Raw genomic sequence first — 22,852 nt, 5'->3', positions numbered from 1 at the left:
TTTACACCAAAAAGGATAAAAAAGTAGCAGGGAGTATTTTTAAATTTAGCAACAAGTATTACACTTTGACGTTTAATTTACATTATAAATTAACTCATAAGTTAAAATACTGTAACAATCTGACTACTTTTACAATCTTTTACATCCTGAAAATAAAGGTGTGGATCAGCAAACTCTGCTCTGCCCATACATTAGGTATTGATTTCAAGTAATGGCATCGGAGTATGGGAATCAATCCTACGTCTAATGGCTTTCGGATCCATCCTGATGACCTGCTTTAGACCTCCCAATTAACCCCAGCTGACAAACACCTGTGCTACAAGCTACATACAATTCCTCAGATAGCATTCACTTCCCAATACTGTGTGCTTCTAAAAGAATAGTTTGCTCATAATTGCGATGTTTCTGATGAGCACCTCAGCAGCCCAATTCCAGTTAAGCATGGAGCTGTACCCCAGCAGAAGGAAATGTGAGCCATTCCCTCACTAATGACAACGCACCGAAAGCCTTAAGGACGTTATAGTGGGCACCCAGCTCATCCCTCCAATAAGTTCAGTAATCACATTGCAGAAATCATTTCTGTGAGTAACGTACAAGCCAAATTTGCACCTCTTCTCCTTATATAATGGAGATCCCTTACAGCAGAAATCATTTGTCTCCGAGACAGACAGCTCATCAGAAGCAGCATATAACAGCCGTGCTTTCTACCTTGTCAATACATTTCTCCCCACTCAGGAGAAATTTAAAGCACTTAACGTTGTAAGCGATTCCTCACCCTCCCCTCTGAAGCAAGCAGTGTGTATCACAGCTGAGCATTATAAAGCAAAACATGTCACAGCTCATGGCTGTGTTGTGAAACTGCAAACGTGCCGGGAAATTGTCGTTCTGCCAAGTTATCTGGGAGAGTTTCCCTGGTGAGGCTGTGCTCAGCCCTGTGTGTTCCCCCTCGCACGCCCCACACACGGCCGCGCTGCACTGTCCACGGTGCCGGGGACCGTGGGGGTGTTGGCAGAGCGGCAGCACGGGCAGGAGGCGCCGGGAAGCCAGAGCAAAGCGGGACCTGTCACCAAAGGATCAGAATTCCTCCATCCAGCCAGCGGCACTTCATGCTCCTGGCGTTACCCTAAACTACACACGAGTGCTGCACAGCCTCTGCATCAGATCACCTGATATGAGCAAAACAGACCTAATCAGGGCAAATTTAAAGCAGCCAAGCATAATAACATCACGCTGTGCAAGGCATGATGGAGTCGTGAGACACAAACACTTTATGTCTGCGTTTCCCAACAAATGCATCAGAGCCCTACTCAGGGCTGGGCAGAAATTCCGCCAACATGCTGTACGGCTTAAACCGCCTCGCTCTTCAGTCGTGCCCCTAAAAACTACTGTGCAAAGCAGCATATGGGTGATTAGAACTGCATAAACTCGTCCCAAAACAAAGAACACAGGAGCAGACATGTAAATTGCAAGGATCCAAAGTACAGACAATACATGGCAATAAAGGATCATACCTTTCATCCAATCCACTACTTGCTTGGGCGTCCACTTGCTAATAGGTTCCATAACGAGAGCCATCATCGGATCACTTTATCATTCACACCAAAATCAGAAAAAGGGGAGCAAAAATGTATCAGAGCATGTCTGGGATAAGAGAGCTGGAGGATTTTACAGTGCAGTCCAAAGACAAGATGATGCTTTGTCCCTCCAGGTTTCTCCTGCACTGATTCAGTAATGTATAAAATTACACTGCTTGATCAGCTCTGGCACCTCCCCCACTGCACACAGCCTGCAACACACTGGAGCACACGGAGCCAGGAAATGGTGCAGTACGTATAGACTTACTTACAAAAGCCTCTACCCAGTGATCTACTTATTAGACTGGCACAAATATAAAATTATATTACACAGAGAGCAATTCGAGCTGGAGCTATTCCAGGCACTGAGTTTTAAGGAGCTTTATTCCAACAAGCTCTGGGATCTTCATCGGGGAAAATATCACCACTGTAACTTGATAGCAGATTGTCTTGGCTTCATTGTGAATATGCTGACTGTCACTCAATTTAAAGAGAAGATAGAAATATCAGAATATCACTTGGCATCTGGCAAAATGCTGAGCATCTCCATCTTTACAATGCAAAATGTTGCTGGAGTCTTAGCCTACATAATCATGTAATCAGAATGTCAAACACAGGATAAAAAGTCTCACCCAAGATTAAACTATTGGAAGGAAACTCTTTTATTTATTTATTTATTTATTTTTATTTTTTCCCATGGCCACGTTCAGAGTCAGTATATTTCCTCCTAGGAGCTTCTCATTTTGTGGTGAAAAATGACAGCATAGAAGGTTGGAGTCAATTTTTCCTGCTATAGCACCCTAACACAGACAAGTGTAGCAAGTATTTTGATTCAAAGCACTGGGACTATTAGACAATCTCTCCCTTTTGTTAGGGACCAAAATGTTTTAAATATTCCTAATGCTGAAGTTTACTACCCTTTCAGAAGATGAAGGTGAAGCATTTTAATGAGATGTGCTAAGCAGCACTTTCTGGACCCTTTGGTGATCCTTTGCACCCCATGCAGCATGTGTTCTGCATCACGTGGTTGGAGAGGTGCATGCGTTCTGTTCAAGCCATTGTCTGAGATATGCAGCCCCCCTATTTTATCATAGGGGGGAAAACTCAGACTCCAGAGGAAAAAAAAAAAAAAGGCAGAACAAAGCAGTTCCACCTTTCTTTCCAGCAATCTTTCATCCATGCCTTTTCTTCCTGTACTGTTTCAAGTTCCACCAGCATATTGGAATAAGAAAATGATATTGTTACCATGTCTCCCTCGCTCCACTAGGACGGTGTTAATTTACCCAGGCTGAGATCTCTCCTCTCTTTCTCATGTGGGGGAACATAAAATACAAATAGAGTATTTATGCTGTGCTGTTTCAGGGATCTTCTTTAAGTCCACATAGACAAGGATGCAGACAGGCATCCTTTCCCCCCCTGACATGTCTCCAGAGATGTACCATTCTCAGTTCAGTGATGCGCTCTGTCCTTTTTTATTTTTCTTTTGCTTTGGGAACTAGTGTGATTAGTATTCTGTGATGTATTTTGAGTGCTCAGAGCACAGATCTCCTATTCAAAAGGACCCACATCAATTCTCCTTCAAGAAGGCTGTTTGCTGTTTCCAGCTGAACAGCATGTCAGCTTCCTCTGTGAGTTTTGGGAGACCACTTTCAGTAGCTTTAGTTCTGTCTAAATAGCTGTTTACAATGGACATAATAATGACAAAGATTTCAAACACACAATGCTTCTCTTTTTAGGTAATAGTGGACTGGAATTGAGATATGCAGAATAAATATTTGTTAGCTATTGGAAGCTGTGTAAGCTGCTTGGTTTAGGGCTATTCTTTCTTAAAATTATTTTTACGAAATGATCATCTCCCTTGAATTCTTCTGAGTTTAATACAAGCATGGAAGAATTTGGGATAAACTATGTTGTGTATGAATTTGGTATTTGGGCATAATTACAGGAAAATATCTTCATTCATGATTGCATGGACTATTTCCCTAATTCCTGTAATTTGACAGACGCTCTGTCAATGTCCTTTTGTCTCACATTTCCCACCCATGCTTGACTGGGCAGACATTTTTTGTATATTTTGACATAGTTTTGCAAGAGGATGGAGCCTGAATTCAAAGCTCATCAGTGTCAGTGGGCATACTTCCATTCATTTTAATTGTGTCTGGATGACAAAAGAAGCTCAAAAACTATTATTTTAGAATCACTGCTTCCATTTTCTGAATGAGACTTTTTTTTTAACTTTTTCATGCCCTGTTCCCGAGGCCCCCACCACAAAGACGGTGTGCATTTTCATTTACTTTCAGTGTTATTCACCACTATGTTGCTAGTTCATCTCCTGTGTTTTTCTTTCTTATTACTAGTCACAGTTTCTCTGTATTTTGGGATTTTGCAAACTTTTGGGCAACCACCTACTTTTTGTACTTCTTACTGGAATTAAATATTTAAAGTTGTGAAAAGTAGTAACTTCCTAAGCAGATGATTTATTCATACATTCAGCTTCATTATCTGTTGCACACATCAGTACGCGGAGCTGTAGCTTGTCAGTAACCATTCTATAAACCCAGAAAAAGGCTCCTCCAACTTACTTCATGGATATGTCCATCATGATAGTCCATGGAAGGTTGTACCTGGGTACTTCCTCTGCTTTTTGTTTTCTTATTCCAAAAATACTTATTTCTGACACCCTGCCTTATGGGAATGTCACAGGAACATGGGAAGGCCTTGTCAAGATCTGTAAAGTCCCTGAAGTTATTCCATGTGGTTTTCTATCCACTTATTGCCAGGCTTCTGCCTGGACCTCTCCCCCAGGTGCTCCTGCATTGCTTCCTAATAGCAGCATAGGAGAAACAGCGTGCCCCCATGATCACGTTTTTCTTCCAGGCTGAGTACAGCAAGCCAACAGAAAAAAGATCAAGGAACATCCTTCTCACTATGCTTCTATCTAGGTCATGTAAATGAGAAATACTTTGTGACTGAAGTCTGCATAGGCACTGGAGCAAAGTAAAGCACTTGAAACGGGGAAGGAGACAGACCTCTCCCAGCGTGGCGCACAGTTGTTGGCGGAGGCCTACATCAAGTCATCAGGTCATCTCGGGTCACTGGCACTGCTCTCGGCTCTGACAGCCACGGCCTCAGACCGAACGGGCTGGCTGAAAGCTTTCGGGTCGCTCCGCCTTCACCACAGTAACGCCGGTCATTCTTGAGCTTTTGAGCATTGCTTGGCATCTCTGGGATCCCTAATTAAACCCTCGTCCTCTGCATCTTCCTGGTCACCGGGGAGGCAGTTGCATGTTCCTGTGCATTTCGTGGCCAGTGATGATTTTCCAGTTAATGACTGTGCTCAAACACAACAGCGTAGATGGCGAACACATGGGGCTATCATTTGTATTTCTTACATCTTTCATTTGGTAATTATTCTTCTCATATTCTTATTTATTTCTTTATTTTTCTGAAGTAACCTGTATGTGGTGAAATACGGTCCTTATAAGCAAGAGAACTTACAAAAACCTCGGCATAGCATTTGATAGCTATGTGTCATTTCAGGTTAAGTAAGTCATGAATAGCCTAAAAAAGTGGTGTGCAACTTTATAGCTTAGCGCATTTATAAGTTACGTTATCAGTGGACATACATAGCAAAATCTCTGGAAATGCCTGTTGAACTCCTGGCTGTCATTACAGTTTCTCCTCGTGTACCGTTCAGGTACCACACAGCTACTTTTTTTTGAAAGGAACGTTTCTCTAGAACCCAAACAAAGCTAGGCAGAACACAGCTAAACGATCCGTTTAGCCCAGCTCTGAGCTAGCTCCTCCCTGATGCCGCTTTACAAATCTCCCCACCCGAGCTGTAAAGGCTCTCGCGTTTTCAAGACGGGGGCAAGAACACGGCCCTGGGTGCGTGTGGACAGAGCCCCGCAGCCTCTCGGGCGCGGCAGGCCCCGGCCCCGCCGCAGGAAGGCCGAGGCCGGCCCGGTCACCGCACGGCGCCTCTCCCCCCTGCAGCCGGCCCCGGGGGCTCCCCGTGCCCCGCGCTGCGCCCGCCCCTGCCCCCCTCCCGCAGGGCCCCGGAGGCGTTTGGGGCCTGGGCCGCCTGCTCCGCCGCGCCCTCTGCTGGCCCAGACCTTCCCCTTCCCCCGTAGAGGCGCCACCGACGCAACGTTCCTGCAAACTCTTGACAGCAAGGAATCTTTCTGCCTTCTGAAGTGGGATGCAAGCAGTTACTGTTGACTGCAAATGTTCATTGCTCTAACATTTTCCACTATTTTTATAGGAACCCACTCCAGTCTCTGATATTCAGTCAGAGTTCTGGTATTAGAATTCCAGCTTCGTTAGAATGGAGCTTCGTTAGAAATTTATATTTTTCATGCTCCATTAGATGGTATAGCTCTTCTATTAATGTGTGTTAGTGATAATAAATGATACCTTACATTAACTTGGTATTAAAACACCCTCAAAATGGCTTGGAAATTAGGAGTAGCATTGCAAAAATGCAAGAAATACTCAGTTTTTCAGCATTATAGGAAAACTGTTTTATAATCACTCACTAAAAATATGTCTTGGCATTTCTGATGTTTTTGTGTGTGTGATGGTTTTACTCGAGTGGGCAGCCGAGCTCCACCACAACCGCTCTCTCACTCCTCCCCTCCTCAAAGAGGAAGGGGGAGAAAAGACAACACAAAGAGCTTGAGGTTTGAGATGAGAATGATTTAATTAAGGAAAGGGGAATGGGGAGAAAGAGAAACAAAAGAAACAACAAGGCCGCGCGGAAGCACAGAGAGAAAGAAAAAAAGTTATTCTCTACTTCCCATCAACGAGCGATGTTCGGCCACGTCCCGGGAAGCAGGGCCTCAAAACGTGTACCGGTTGTTCAGGAGAGACCCTCCCCCACGAGAGCCCCCCTTTTATTGCTGAGCGTGACATCAGGTGTTATGGAATATCCCTTTGGTTGGTTTAGGTCAGCTGCCCTGGTGATGTCCCCTCCCCATCAATTGCCCACCCCCAGCCTGCTGGCTCTTGGGGGCTTGGAGGGGGTTCTGATGTTGTGCCAGCACTATGCAGCAATAGACACAACACTGGAGTGATACCAGTGCTGTTCCAGCTATGAGTGCAGAGCACAGCACTGTGTGGGCTGCTGCAGGGAAAGGTGACTCCATCCCAGACAGACCCAACACAGTGTGATGCTTTTTTCTTAATATATTTTTGTCTTAATATATTTTAGAGTTCATGAAAGCTCCCACTCTGACATCTCTTGAGACTGAAGTCCTCTATTTAGCCACAAGCAGGTATATTGTATGGACAGAGGCAGTGCAAACTTCATCCTGTCTTGCCATCACTTTTATCATCATCTATTTTTTTTTTCAGAAATTGCCCTTTAGGCATGTTACGATGCCTTGACATCAGTAGTGGTTTATATAAAATGGATTTCCTAGATGATACATTTCTAGGGAAAACAATAAAACATTTTTTTGCAGGCATATTCAGGGTTTTGAACATACTGAGTATGTTAATGGCAAAGGTATCTAAAACCATAGACCCCAAAAGTATTAACAGAAATAATATAGTTCCTCGCTAATGTAAATACCTTGATCTTGGTGAAGCCACTGTGAAGCTACAGCAGGAATACGTTTTTCCCGTAGAAGATGAACTAGCTGCTGCTACTCTGACTAAGATTGTGAATGGTTTTCTGAGCGGAGAATAGTGATATATTTTCATATTAAAGGAAACAGGATCGTCTAGTTTTATTTTTAGTCTGCTTGATAATATTGTCGACATGTTTACAGTCTTCTGAACAGCTCCTCTAAGTGGGCACTCAAACCTGTGAATCACTGCGACAATCTTCAAAGCTCAGACACAAAAAGAAGGTACCTTGAAGAAGTGCATCTGTCAAATCTGCATCTACCTAGCTGGGGAAGACGAGGCTTTTATACAGAGACTTGTACCACTCAAACTAGTCTTCCTGTGGAAGAGTAAACTTCGTGAGGATACAGGTATTTGGGAAATCTTTCCGCTGCTGGAAAACGGAGAGGATTGGTTACACAGCTACCTCATCTGCATAATTTCTCTGTTCAGCCTGCATAATTAATCTCTTCAGTTTGCCGTCGTGTTTCATAAAGAGGGAACAAGTACAGAAAGATCCTTTCTTGTAATGTGTCTGCACAGAATTCCTCAGGAAATAACTGCAAAGTTTGGCTGAATTCAGAAGTGACTGGATAGTGTAACTAAATTCCAAACCAGGAATATCTTGCACCAAAGTCTATGAGTCTCACACACAACTTACTCCTTCAGAGGGGATCCAGTAGCATTAGGGAGACACGGGGTAGATGATGCAGAGGGTAGCAGCAGAGCTGGTTAAGATCCATCCCGTACAGATGCTTACTGCAGCTGACATTGTGATGCCACAATTACATGGTAGAGCCTCAGGACCTGCAGGTCAGGGATCTGGTGCTGTGCTACCCCCCAGGGCGCAACAGTGAGCGTGGTGTAGCGGCATGCAAGGAGGGAAGGGATGTAGCAATAGGGAATTTGCATTTTCAAATGAAAATATAGATTGTAAAGTGTTTGTAAACTTACTGAAGGACCCCCGACTGATTGAATCCAGCTTTGTTGCCAGGCTCATGTGTCTAAAGCATTACGTTGGTAAAGGGGATAGGCAATGGAAGTCCTCTTCTGAGTCAGCTATTGCTTAATCTCCAAAGGCAGCCTCCCTGTACCTTGCAGTAGGAAAAGGGACCTCTCAGGGTTCCTGCTGACACTGTTTTCTGCTGTTCTGAGCTCAAAATGGATTCTCTCTCCTAAGTTTTCCAAAACATAGGGCTTGTAGCACCAAAGTCACAGGGTCAACATGAGAATTTCTGAAGTCAAAACTGGCCAATCTCTTTCCAAAATACGTTCCAGCTTAATGCAAATTGACAATGTGATGCCAAGATTATCACATATGGTCAATAGCCTTTACTACATAGGTATTAGATCAGACTACATAACTCCTATTTTGGGGTCTAAAGCCTTTGCAGATATGAATTTTTAAATTGAGTAGCCTTTAGCCTCAGCTTATTTTAAGAAAACAAAATATTAGAATATTTATTACTGAGGTATATTTTATTTCCTATCAATATATCCTTATTCATTTGTGTACAATTTTTGCCTTTCCCCTTCTTCTAGGAAATAAATGGAAAATAGTTCTTGTAAGAAAAAGTGTTTATTATACTTCCTTTGCACAGAACCATTTATAAGCAATAAAACATCTGCCTCTCACTACATTAGGTAAACCGTATTACTTTGGAAAAAAGCAGCAATAACAGGAAAGTTGACAACAGCAATAAAACTTCCAAACTATTGATACCAGATTCCCTTGTTATTCATTATTTGTTAGCTGGAAAGCAGGCTTTGCAATAAAATTGCCCGAAGATTTTCCTAATGCCTCCAGGGAACACGGTCTGTATATTTTCTGCACCATTTGTGGTTAGAAGAAAAGAGTCCAGCAGCGCTGCACGTGGGCCTTAGTTGCTGCTGAGGGCCACTCGCTCTGGTGGTAGAGGAGAGAAAAGCTCCAGCTGAAGCGAACAGGAGAGCACTGGAGCACAAGCAAGGCAATGATGTGGAGAAGTATTGCACTGAGAAAAGACACTTTATTCTTTTGCTCTTCGGCATCATCTTCTTCTCTGTCATTCTATGGTAAAATTTGCCTTAAAGAAATATTTGAACATGGGCTTAAATATTAAAAGAGTCATTTTTGCCTTGCAGAGATATCTGATGGGGTCACTCAGGATGTGCTGGCAAGCAGGATGTCAGATTCATAAAATTATAACAATTATTATTAGGTCATCTTCATTTTCCTGTGTGATTCTCAATCCACGCTTGTCTTTCATGTTGCCAAGTGACTGGTGACAGGCAAAGCTTTTCTTGAAGGCATTCTCAAGATAGCTTTTGCTTTATCTTAGCATCTCTGCAAAGCCCTGCTATTATTAGGTCTTCCTAATGCCTTGGTTAAAACCTCAGAGATTATGTTCCTACTTTATACTCCAATAGCCTCTTCATTCATGATGTTTAGTTAGACTAAATATTTGCCTGGAGGACTGGCTGTGCAGCGACTACCGAGATATTCCCAGCACGTGACTAGAGCCATTTTTTTCTTGCCTTAATACTGTGAACAGAAAAAGAGATACAATAATCTGGAAGCTGAAAAAAATAAAAATTAAAAAAAAAACAAAACAAAAAAAAATAAAAATAAAAATAAAAATAAAAAAACATGCAGGCTGCTGCTACCTCCCAGACTAGCTGACCATCAAACATTCCCTTCAGCTTTCACCATGTGTACTTCAGAGAATTTAATGTATGAAACTTCCTATCCTGGTCTTCCCATGTCTGAAAGACGTGGACAAAACATCAGGTTTAAACGCAAAGCTACAATTTCTTGGTCCTCTCTGTAGTAACACGAGTAACACGGGCACAAAAGAAGGCTGCAGAATGAAAAGCTCTCTCCCCTTCAACCTGTCTTCCCAAATTATATTCCTTTAACACTGGAAGAGCCCAAGAAGATGACAGTGATGTTCCCTGCTGTGGTTTCTAGTACATCCCAGCAGCCTGCTCTTTGCTCTTAACCAGGAGCCTTCGCATTAGCAACTTGTTTTTCCCCTCGTAATTCATTTGTCAGGACTCTTCCTTTGCTCTTTTCATTTCACACAGCTCGGCTCTGCCTTATGTGCAATGGTAGCTTTGTTTTTAGAGAGCTCGGGGAGCAAACAACATCATGTTTTCCTTTTCTCTTAAAAATTCACTTAGACAACCTTAAGCCCTTCAGATGGTGACAATACATGCTCCGATCAAGTGGAGGTGGATTTAAACTAATTATCGAGACCTGAGAGTCTGGTAGCTGTGGTTCAGTCAGCTTTCATTTCCCTCTCACTCTCCTGTAGCCACAAATGCATGAGCTCAGCTCCACAATAGAGGCCTGCCCTGCAGAAGCCCTGTTTGTACAAACAGCAGCATCTGAGACCCCGGCCGTCTGCAGCTCCTCCTCGCCCTTCCTCGTCCCGACCTGGGGCCATTCCTCCCTTCTGCCGGGCGTCTCGGCAGCTCGCCAGCCAGAAGCTGTCCTTGTGTGCCCTGGCGGAGAGGGACTGTCTTGGTGACGTGAGGGCAACCACAGCCCTGGCGTTAAAATCTGGGAACAGTCTTTTCATCTGTCTTTGTTTCAGGAGTTTCCAGTAGTTACAGAAATCCTTGAAATGCTCTCTGGCTTCTGATGATAGCCAACTGCTGAGCGTTTCCTTAGGACCTGCGTCCTCCAAGTCCTTGCAAGAGGTCTTTTGAGGTCTGCAAGGTTGCAAGAGGTCTTTTGAGGTCTGCACGAGGAGTCTGTCTTCTCTTTCACAGACTCTTCAGAGTGACAGAAACCTGGTTTTTAAGCTCTGCTCTTAACGGAGCTTGTCCCTGGCTTATAATAATTAGAAATGCACCCTAATGGCTGCGAGTATCGATATACCTGCTCCTAAAAAAGGAGCCAGGACACTTTTAACACAGATATGCCTGAGACTTAGCCTTGCCCTTGGAGTCCTGCTATGTGTCCATCAGCAATTTCCCGTGTCACTGACTTTTGCTATTTTTATTCCTCAGGCTTGTGTTCATTTCCCAGTAGCATTCAGTCCACCAGCTGCAGAACAAAGGTTTTCTCTGAAGGAAAACATCTCCTGCCATTTCGGTTGTTTTCTTGTTGTTGTTGTTTTTTAGTTCAGTGCAGTAGCAGCAGCAATTTTTGGCTATAAAACCTCTCTGCAGGTGGTTAGTGCTGTGAGCCAGTGCTGTGAAAAGGTGAGACAAGAATCCTGGTAAGAACCTGACCCTATTTATTGGTCCCTGTAGAGAAGGCCCTGGGCCTTCTATCTGGAAAAGCTCAATGATTTTAGCGAGGATATCACCCTACTTTCAGACCAGATTCAGATTCCAGTCCTCATTCCAGTCCTTGGGTCTGCTTTTCATTAGCAGGGAGATTAAAAGAGGACATCCAAAATGTAGCTGAAAACTTCTCGCTGGGCTTAGCTGAGAGTAGGTTCCTCGATTCCTCAGCTCATTTCTCCCTCCTTTCTCACTTTGACCTCGGTGCCAATTTCCTCTTTTATTTGGGATGGGTACGGTGCTGCAGTTTGCAAGCCAGCCACAGAAGCACAGAGGATCAACAGGTGCTGGCTAAAGGCATGGTCACTCACACAGGCAGCACCTAGCTCAAGTTTAAATAAAAATCTAAGGCATATATTCCAGTATTATTTGACTCTTTGTAATCACTCCTCCAAGGCTAATCTCGGGTTAATAACTTTTCATTCTATAAGCTCCCCATGTAACTTCCTCTCACCTCTTTGGTGAAGGGGAGCAGCCATGCACCTGACCTAAATTCTGTGAAAGAGTTAGAAATAATATTGATTCCATTCCTCTACCTATGAAACTATGAGTACATCTATTATTTACAAATCCATTTTCCACTCTAAACTAAAAGACAACACCGTTGCTTTTGCTCACTACTGGCTGCGTGTTTTCCTGATGGAGTGCCACATTCTTGGCACTTCTGCATCATATCTTTCTAATAACCGTCTACGTTTCTACAATCATGTATCTTCCTAAGAAAGTTCGTACACCTTTTTAGAGCTCACTAATTTTGTTGGATTGCTGCTTCTCACACTACATCATCATGAAACTTAACATTTTTCATGTTAATTGAATGTTATGCCCATATATACAGATACTCATAATTTCCTAGGGGGGAATTACTGCCTTATGAAAAGCACAACTTCATGGCAATTAATTTTATAAATAATTTTTATAAATAATTGCATTTCATTTTATCTATGTATTATAACTTGTAGTGGGCATGCTGTCCAAGTATTTTAAACAGATAACTGGGGAGCTGGAAGCAGTGTGTTCTGTCGACATTTTTTAAACCTTAAGGAATATCTTATAGGATCTTTCCTGAATTGAAGGAATTGTTCTTTTAGCATCCATTCATATTGCTAAATGACAGATTTTTTTTTAATACCAAATCCAGATTTTTATCGTTGATTAAATTTAGGATGTGGCTTAGGCTGTGAGTTGCTTTGTTGAGACAGCATTTTCAAATTCTTTCTTTAACTTATCACAAATGTATGTCTTTGACAATAAAATGCCCCCCAGGCAAATCATTTTTTCATGCTTTTTATAAGCATTCCCCTTTGTACAATTTTAGCAGTATCAAGTTAATAGCTCTCAAATATTATTTGATTTTAATCTTACGGTTCATGCTTTGCTACTGAGTAGCACTGAGACAGTGATGCTGATGCAAACTCGGGGCAAGCTTTCCTGGCAGCCCACCTGCTTACCCAGAGCCCGAGCTTGTTCCTCTGCCTGGCTTAGGAACTCTGTGCGCTTTCTGTTCAGTGACCGGTGGCTAAAATGCAAATATTTTATCCAGAGCACAAAGGTGAACATTTCACAGGGCCATTTCTGCAGCATACAGATCTGACAAAGAGAGGACTGAAGTTTGTAGACAAAACAACACAGAATTAAATTTCCATTTTCTAGAACTTGGGTCTACTCCTTGATGGGTCTGTTGTAGCAGTCTTGTGGATGCTTGCTGGCTTTTCATCGGAATTTCCTCTGTATTTCTTGGTTAAACTAGCAAATTTCTATGAAAGAAACATTCATCAGAATTTCTCTGACATGTTTATGTCCACGAGGAGTTTTGTTGCCTGGAGAATAAAGTCCTTTGGGTTTATAACTTCCCTTTTCCTTCCTACAGGAATAAAACAATGGGCTGTGTCAATCAGAATTCATTCATGTATTAATACCACTAAAGCAAAGCGTGAGGGCCTGGTTTTGCTTGGAAAGTAGTTATGCTAATTATCTTAAATTTGCAGGGATTTGACTCAATAGGAACAACTTGACATTTAGTTTGAAAGGTCTAAATTTCTGTGCGGTTCAGATAACAACACTGCTGGTAAGATACGCCTTTTTTTCCTTTCCCAAATGACGCGACAAATACAAAAAGTTAATTTGCAAAATGTTTGCTTAAAATAAAATGACTTGCATTAAGTCCTGTCAATGCAGCTGACACAGATCCTGCTTGCATACAATCTCAGGCAACAGAGTCTGCCACAGAAGTTGGGCTGTTTGCTTTTCTCGAATCCTCCCTGGCTTTGGATGCTTTCAAATCTTTTCTAATCCTTGCTGAAGGGCATAGCTAATTAACCTGGGAACAGTGCTATGCTGCTGCTTTGGCAAACTACAATGACATACCTGCATAACACTGAACCGTGTCTGTAGATGTATCAAGTAGCTCAGGGAGAAATATGTCTGTGGTATGGCACAAAGCCACCTTTCTCTCCCCTCTCGAAGACACACAAAGGATATCTCTCCTACCGCAAAGCATCAGAGACATGCAGTTTGCTGTGCTGTACCTACAAATATGACGGATGACAAATATTATTAATTTATTTATTTCCATACTTTATGCTTACAAAAGCACATTAGGTCTTCATGGCCCATTCACGGGCCTGTTTCATGGAGCTGTTTTCCCGTAGCAAGCAAAGTGGCATTTGGCATCTCCTTTGTAGCCCCGTTTCCAGTAGGCTGTTAAAAACCTGAGCTTTGAAGCAATACTTCCTGTGAAATCGTACAAGAATGACATGTTGACCACTGCCTGACTCTCCATTTTTTTAATTCCCAGAGTTAGAAATTGATTAGTTAATGGAAGCTTAAGCTCGATGTGTTGCAGCACGCTGCACCCTTCTTGTTAGCTGTGAATCCGAGATAATCACTGTGATTTAAGTAGGCCAAGCAAATCCATCAACTGCGTAGCATGACAGGTTGCTGCTGGTTTTCCTTTGGGGTATTTATTGAAACAGACTACTAACAGCTTTTTTTTTTTTTCATATTATACCAAAAAAAAAAAAAAAAAAAAAGATTGTTTTACTCTTCATGTAGTTGTAGGGCACAGCAGAGGTGGCTGCTCCCACGGGGCAGGGTGTCACACCAGGACCGAGGCGCACTGGGGGGCTGACATAGGGTGCGTGGAGTCCCTGGTGAGGCTGCTCAGGGCCACTGGCATCTTAACCATCCCGTCAGAAAGACACAAGTATGTCTGGCTGTCCTTCCAGATGCCACTGATTGCACCTTTTCCAGTTCAAATTTTCAATTTAAATGATTTTTGGAGTCATTCCAGGTGAGCTAAGACTCTGGTGAATCGATGCTGTCCATCTGCCCATACACTTATTGCACTCTCCGTGTACTCTTACTGTACCTGTGTAAACGTAACCTAAGTTGTTGGATGGTTGGTTACAAATACACATTTGAGTTTCCTACTAGGATTCTTAGAGGAAACCAAGTGACAAGCTGACTAAAGAGCAGATCATGTGTTGGTGGTGCAGACCTTACTCTGACTCAAAATTGTTGCATTTGATCGTATGCTGGAAGGGCAACGCCTTCCAAACCACAGGTCTCAGCTGCATTTTTAACAGTGGCATGACTGTGTGTGTCACTCTGTATGCCACTATAGAGCAAGCAGTTTTCACATCATTCACCAGGTATTATTATCTTTATGTGTTAGTGTAGGGTTTTTCTGGCAGTTTTGCATCTATTTAGGAAAAGCCAGCTTTCAGAACAATGGTAAATAAGACTCTCTAATGCAATGCAGAGTTTCTCTGATTTTATTCCCTACAGAATTAAAAGAGAATAACTCATACCATTGCTGAAACTGATATATCCACTAATGTCATGCTGCTTGTTTTTACCTACCGTCATCCCAAGTAATATAAAATATACTCCTAAAATATATCTGTTAATAAAAAAGGCATGTGAATGAGATTATTGAAATACGAACCTTTAAATAGAGACTTACTTTTAAAGTCTAACAATGCTGTTTTTATTTTTGATTCTACTTAGTACATGATAATAATAAGGTGGAATGAAGATGAGTGATGAAATGTTGTACTGGATGAAGCAACAGGATTCCTACAACAGAAGACGTTGGCAACGAAATGGATCAAAATGTCCATGTGAGTGTATAGTATATTACTATTTTTAGATGATAGCATGTAAAATACTGATTTTTCTTTGGAAATAGAAGGATCAAAATTAGTTACTGATGCTGATAGACATTGATGATTAATATTAATTAAGAAAACTGTAAGTGACCCAACAGCATGAAACTGATGCACTTTACAAGCCTAAAGTAGCAACAGAAAACCCGTTTCATAAATATCCCGGGTTTCATAGCTGGAAGTTCCCGCTGTGCCAGCAGGCATGTGGCAAATAGCAATATGTTGATACTGTCAGGAAATTCAAATTCCCATGGCTCATCATTGGTGCATTAAAAATATGATGACAAGAGTATTTCTATTATCTAAAACACTGATGGCTTGAATTACAAATGAGTGGATCACTCTACGTGTGACTTACATTCTTTAACCCAAACCATCTACGGTCAGCCATTGTCAGAGACAGGATATTAGGCTAAAAAGGCTTTTGATATTATCCAACACATTTGTCCTGTGCTCCTGTATTCTTATCTTGCTTTTAAAAAGAGACAACTCTATTTCTGCACCAAATGCTGCTTTCAAGTGCATCACCAGAGCAGCATTGCCTTATGATAACAAGCATTGGTGACAGCGGCTAAGCCGGTATCTAAAAAAGATTTGGCATCCTGTCTTGACTAAAGAGAGATAAAAGGGCATTTTCTAGATAGGGTTGTTCAAGAAGAAGCATCTATTAGGAACCCAAGAGTACAAACTCTATTGCCAGTAGATAGCTGCAGTAATTGGGAGAATTATAACCTTCTCCTCCTCTTAAAAATCTTCCCTTTAGTGTTCCATCATTCCATTTTATCTGGACTGAGATTAAACAAGATTATACATATGAAGTAAAACAGATTCAAATCAAGAATGGAGTCCTACCACAAGTGGGACTTCTCTTAAAGAAATTGCTTAAACAAATAGTGTCTCATACGAAAGTGCCTGCAAAGCTTTCCTTTGCATGTAGATAAAGTAAAATCACAGGGTTAGTAGAAGGGGGAAAATTATTTGCCATCAAGCCATCAATGCTTCAACATCATTGTTATCTCAAAGACAGAAACAGAAGATTATTTTGGAAACATATTTCTTATGAAGATAAGTTTCTAATGAGTGATAGCAGTTTGTGATAAGATTTAATCTTGCAGTCCTTTTGCAAAATGTATGCAATGCTATGGGATTAAACAAAGTAGGATATTTTATCTACAAAAGACAAGGGTTCTCTCCCAAGGAGGACATTTCACCAGGTATACTTGGTCTCACCAAACTTTAGGAACCAGCCTGTGTTTTTAGAAATACACATAAGAAAATAATTTTTTATGAAATAGTTAAGGATGAAAATGCGGCTTACTGTAGACAAGGGAAAACAAACAAAAAACAAACAAACAAACAACCTGCTACTCTCACATTACAAAGAGAAAAAGTAAAGACAGTAAACCAAGGAACAGTTCAGGAATGCAGCTGATTTTCCACTTCCAAAAATGTCAAGAGGCATATCAGGGTGACATACAGCCAGCCTTCTGAAAATGGCATGTGGTGGAGTTTGTAAAGATACTGAATGAAAGGTAAGGATGAATTTAAACACTTTAAGTTTGCAGCCAAAAGTTTTTAGACAGTAGCACTACTAAGTGCAGAGTATCTGCTGTGTAGGACAGTTTTGCTTCAAGTACACTAAGAATCGCAGGATTATGCAGTAAAGATTGCACCTCTTTGGCTTCTCTTGAACTTCCACCTGCAAATTGATGGATGGATCAATTGAACGTGGATGGAAGCTGTGTCTATGATTTCTTTAGCTTCTCACATTCTGTAGTGACAGGACTAGGATGTTTAGCTGGTCTCGTCCTTTTGGAAACCCAGGAAGGTCGTGTGAAGGCTGTGGGTTTAGCAAGAGCAGTGTTTATATTGTTTTAGCAGTTCCATGCTTTCCATGCCTATGGCAGAAATGTTCACCATTTCTACTTCAAAGAATTTCCTCTGAATCCCTCACCCTTACTCAACATAAATGTGGAGCTATTGAGGAACATGTACTTCATACTGCTGTATTATCTGCATACTTGATGGCTCTTGTCTTCATCTTTGCTTTTATGATACCCTATCTTTTAGAATTAAATCTACTCTGTATTCTGTGGTTTCATTGCTTTCCCTTCCTTTGCCATGCTATGACAGGGGAGGAGAGTTAGCTTCACTAATCCAAGCAAGAGAACAAAACCAAGAAGAAATAATTGAATAAACTGGTGGGTGATGGCTATTTTCTTTATTCTCTAGGACTCAGAATAACACTTGTACTTATTAGGGGAAAAAAACTCTTTGCAGGCCCTTTCAGCCTGGTCAGGGATACAAAATAAAGGTGAGGAGCTACTGACAATGGGGATAGCTATGAGCTTTGGTGGACACACAAAAGTGCGGGTCCACAGTTAGAAAAGAAGCAACGGAGGAACACGTGTGTATGGGAGACCTGAATTAAGAAAAACTGAATTAAGGAAAACCTTCTTAATCTCTGGAGAAATATAAATCAAACAAAACTAAACTGCTGCTTAGCCTCATAAATGCACTGAAGAATCCATCTCAAAATTTCCTCAGTTCATTTTTTTCAAAAATCATGGGTGATAAGAATTTCTTCTGTTTTGCTTTTAGATGATCCAACCTCCCAGCTGAGTAGGGGATCGCAGTGAGGTGTTACATTACCAAAAAGGGGGAACGTATGGATTGCCAGGGGGGACTGTATGGATTGACAGTCGCTGTTTTTGATAGCACAACTAAACTGTGTGAGCGAGAAAGGAGAAGAACCCATTTCATTTCGTTCCATGCATCAGTAGATTGGACTTAGGATACTTTATGTACTGGAAGGAAAAGTTGTGAGAGTGGTAGTGTGGTTAACCTGGAATGGAGCAAGTAATGTTCTGAAAAGCAGTAAGGCTCTGAAGAGTTCATTTAAATGGGAAACATACAGCCGCGTCCTGGCCTGGAAAGCCAAGAAATGGAGGCATCCGAAGGAGAGTGAATGGCTTCAAAAAGATTTACTGGTTGTGGGGCATCATTTTTTATTACTTTGGAAAACAAATGCCTGTCTTTTGGGGAAGTCTGTAGTAATGAATCTGTAACAGTAGACTGGTGGATTCTGTGCAACACAGTCCAAAATAATACGGGATTCATTTGTAAAGGCTGTTAAAAACAGGCCAATTGCATAGGAATCAAAGGCAGGGAAAAAAATACTTAAAGTGTCCATCCCCAGGTCTTTTCTTCCTCCTGCCCCTACAGGTTTGGTTTTCATTTTTATTTTTAAATATTTTATTTATTTATTTATTTTAAATTCTGTGCTATTAAAATGTCTATGCTATTAATACTAATGGGTGGAAAGCCAGTACTCACTAATTCTCTCTCTCTTCATTTTTGGTGCATAGCATTTTTATGTGTTCCACAAGCTGGTAATTTGTAAGGCTCATTGCAAGAAAAATACTTAAAGGTAATAAAAATAAAAGAATCCACATTCCTGATCTTCAAAAAAAATATCCCAAGAAGTAAAAAAGTGGAACAAATCTGTAAAGTATAAACACAGACAGGCTCTTCTGTGTTTTTTTTTCCTCAAGCACCAGCTGTTTTTTGCATACAAGCATAAGGGACATATTTGCAGCTTCAGTTTATGGGAGCTTTGTTTATGCACTGGGTGAGGATTAACAGTTAATTTTAATTAATGTGGCAAAACCAAGTTCAAAGAAGATGGAAAATTTGTAAATCTCAGTAGACCACTACTTCTGGCTGTGTTTGTAGATGCAAGACAAGGTGCTGTATGGAATTTTCCACAGTAACATTTTTACAAAGTTTCACACACTGTAATCCATCACTATTTCATGAGGAACCCCCTGATTTAGCAGTTCTTTAATTACACCCCTATGCCTCCCCATTTTTACTGTGTCTTTACAAGGTATCTGTGAAACAGACAGCTACCATTGCTGTCATTCCAAGTGACTGCTCATCAAGGAAACCCGTGAGAGAGCAGGCAACTAACCCCCAAGGCCTGTTTTTCTGAGCAGCTCCTACCTGTGCAAAGCTGATTGCATTGATACAAAAAGAACAGCACACACATTTTGATGGAAACAAGTAAATAAATAGCAGGCAACTTGGATTTCTCCAAAATAAATCATGTCAAAACAATCTAAGTCTCCTCTTTGACAGAGTAATGAGCCTTGTGGAGACATGAAGCAGTAAATGTCATCTATCTTGACTCTAGCCAGGCTTTTGGCATTGTCAGTGTTCTTACAGTGAAGCTGGGGAAACAAAGCCTCCAAACTGGTTGAAGGACTGCTCAGAAAACTGCTAGAATAGTTTTTTGACAAAATGAGAGGAGTGAATGAGTTTTTTACTGTGATCAGCCTGAAGTTTAATAAATCTGCTCTGTGGGTTTAACTTAACTTAAAAATTCAGGATGAATGTTAGCAATTTTTTTCTAATGCGAAGGACTGTCAGCACTGAGATAACTGCACTTGTCAACGTTGATTCTTCGATACAGTTTTCCAAGCACAAGTTTGACACTTTTTGGGGGGACAAGAGGACAAAATTAATGACAAGATCAGGTCCCTTTTGGGCTGATGCCATGTCGCTGTAAGATTTTATGCCTTACTTCAAGGTAATAGGCAAATTACTCATTTGCAATCAGGAATCATTATACCAAACTGCAGCCCAAATTAGTGGTGGTACATTTTACTGTGCCTTTTCACTTGGCTTTCCTGTTCATTTCCAGATTCAACAGAACACCAAGAAATGGTGGTAGCAGTTGTTCTAAAGCGTGTGGCCACGTGTTCAGGTGTGGAGCAGCTGGTGTAGCTGCTGGGGCCACACATCAGCCCCTCTGCATGGGATGCTTCTTGTGCATCCCTACAGAGACCTGCATGATCTGCTACGAATCTGAACATGGCATGAGCTGCTGGAAAAAGGGGGAAGAGCTTGGGACAGGGGGTGGGAAGACTGGTGTGATTTTACAGTTTGGTTCCTGGCTGTAGAATACAAAACAGGGCTTTTGACCTCTTCTGTACCAGCATGGGAACAGTGTGAGAGTAGCACCCAGTGGCTGCCCTGAAGGAGGGAGTGCGCAGCCTGAAGACTCAGCCCAGTGCCGTCCTGAGGAATTCTTTCTCCACCGTGTGGAAGTAGCAACCTGTATTGAGCCAAGATACTAATAGTAATCTGAGCTAATTAGTTTAATGAGCTAATACAAAGTAGAGAGTCTCTCAGATCAGAGAGTCTCTCTTTGATGCTAATTCCCTCGTGTATGGAGTCCTTTTATGTCCCGGGCTACTGTTTAAACCACTGGACCAATTTGCCAGCCTCTGTTAATTTAAATCTGTTATTAATGAAAGAGAAAGCATGTGGATCTGGTTGCAGTAGAAGAATATTTATTTCATCCTGCCACAGCTTTTCCCTCAAGGTTTGTCTCTGAGAGGCGCTACCAGGGAAGGAAGTAGCTCGTGTGAAGTTCTTTGGGAGCTTGTCACTCAGCTGCCATAAACAGCCACCTCAGGCACCGCGTGGTCTTAAGGCTTTCTGCTAAAAGCATTGATGTGACGTTCTGAGCCAAAGTCCCCAAGATACAGCTCATGGCTTCCAGCCTGTCGCAGCACTTTCAGAGCAGGAGCCCTTCGACTTGCTTGTTGTCTCCTACCTTTTTTTAGCCTTTATGTTCAGTTTACTCTTCTATATTGTAAAGTAATTCCTGTGTGTCATGGAGCGCACCTCCTCTGCCCCACTCCTACCACTAGAATTACAGTATTTCTTCAACTATCCTTTTTTTCTTTCCTCTTCTCCTTGCTGAATATAGACTTTACTGCTTAAGCTCAGTCTTACCTTTTATATTGAGACAAATTCCTGTTGCTGTGATCCATAAATCTTTTATGTGGTCCCACGTCTGCATATTAGATTCTTTGATAACATAAGTACACAGCTGATGTCTCCTTCAAGACGGTTCTGTGGCTTTTTGATATAAGCTGTAGAAAGAGCACCTGTGAGCCCATTGTTAGTCAGACAAGAGCCCTTGAAGCATTACTTTCTATTATTCAGAATTTAAAAAGTTTAATAAGCTGCATTTTATCATGTATCACTATCTTTTTCAGAGGATTTTTGAGACACTGTCTTAACCATTTTTTTTTCCCAAACCCCAGATAACGTGAGAAGAAAATGAGAGCCAGCGCCCAGGCCTTAGGGGACCTGCCCCGCCGTGCCTCCACCCGTTCGTGGGCCTACTGGTGGGCTCCTCACCCGCAGCTGGCGGCTGGGCTTTCTGTGCCTCCTGGTCAGGAAGTGCAGAGCGGTCAGCATCAGCTACCCCAGGGGAGATGTGCTGTACCAGGGGGAATTCTTGGTGGCTGCCTTGCTCCATCTTCTGCTATGTAAAGTGGTAAAGCTAAGTAAAGTCGGGCACTTCACTGAAAACAGTATCAGTAACGTAAAATCTTTAGCTAAATTAAGCGTTATTAACTGATTGATCGATTTTCGGATGTGGCGGAGGAAATGTAATTAAAATGCAGACAAAACACGAACTACTATTCAACTACCAAAGGCTACTCACGAAGAATGTATTTAGTTGTGAGTGAGCGAACATGCAGCGCATCTGCTGCTACACGGAACCCCAGAGGCAAGATGGTGGAAGTTGAGTATGTCAAAAAATTGGTTTTGAGGTCTTTCAACATTATTAACAACTTATTGTAAATTGAGTATACACACACACTGACTGCTTTTCTCCTGCCTACCGGTGACATTCTTGTATTTCAGCCCTACAGAGATGTTGGAGAAGGCCAGATTGCCCAACACCATGGCACAACATTAACTGTCTGATAATGCGGGGACTTGTGGCGTGAACTGTTCAGGATAGGAACACGGCGTGCCTGGAGGTTTTGTGGTGAACGGGGCCTCACATCCGCCTGAAACTGCTGTGAGGTGACAGCGCTGGGACGGGCTGCCCAGGGAGGTTGTGGAGCCTCCTTCTCTGGAGACATCCCAAACCTGCCTGGACACCATCCTGCGCAGTGTGCTTGGCACGGGGTCGGACTGGGCGATCTCCGGAGCTCCCTTCCCGCCCGGCCATGAGGTGACTCCGTGCCAGGTGAGGGCTCCGTGCGACTTCGAGGCTCGCTGTCGCGCAGCCCGGCGCCGAGCTCCCCGCTCCCCGCGGCCGGGCAGGGGCAGGGGGGGCTGGCCCCAGGGCACGGCTCGCCCCGCACGCGCTCCGTGCCGCCGGGCGCGCCGTGCAGCGGCGCCGTGCTCGGG

General features: G+C 42.3%; 2 protein-coding genes across 5 annotated transcripts in view; one reads left to right on the top strand and one right to left on the bottom strand.

Moving 5' to 3' along the window:
• Nucleotides 1-1,794, bottom strand: part of LOC118166082 (connector enhancer of kinase suppressor of ras 2-like) — a 182,454-nt gene extending 180,660 nt beyond the window's left edge. For both annotated transcript variants that reach the window (XM_035324688.1, XM_035324690.1), the window contains exon 1: nucleotides 1,512-1,794. In XM_035324688.1, the coding sequence (XP_035180579.1) occupies nucleotides 1,512-1,578 (67 nt within the window). In that variant the 5' untranslated portion in view covers nucleotides 1,579-1,794. The remainder of the gene's footprint in view (nucleotides 1-1,511) is intronic.
• Nucleotides 1,795-10,565: 8,771 nt separating this feature from the next.
• HDX (highly divergent homeobox) overlaps nucleotides 10,566-22,852 on the top strand; it is a 62,183-nt gene continuing 49,896 nt past the window's right edge. For all 3 annotated transcript variants that reach the window (XR_004750339.1, XM_035324697.1, XM_035324696.1), the window contains exons 1-2: nucleotides 10,566-10,576; nucleotides 22,724-22,743. The gene's annotated coding sequence lies outside the window, so the exon portion shown is untranslated. The remainder of the gene's footprint in view (nucleotides 10,577-22,723; nucleotides 22,744-22,852) is intronic.

This window comes from Oxyura jamaicensis, chromosome 4 (genome assembly GCF_011077185.1).
Source record: "Oxyura jamaicensis isolate SHBP4307 breed ruddy duck chromosome 4, BPBGC_Ojam_1.0, whole genome shotgun sequence".
NCBI classification, from domain to species: domain Eukaryota; kingdom Metazoa; phylum Chordata; class Aves; order Anseriformes; family Anatidae; genus Oxyura; species Oxyura jamaicensis.
The sequence above is the reverse complement of the archived record's forward strand: the minus strand, read 5'-3'. Positions and strand labels throughout refer to the sequence as shown.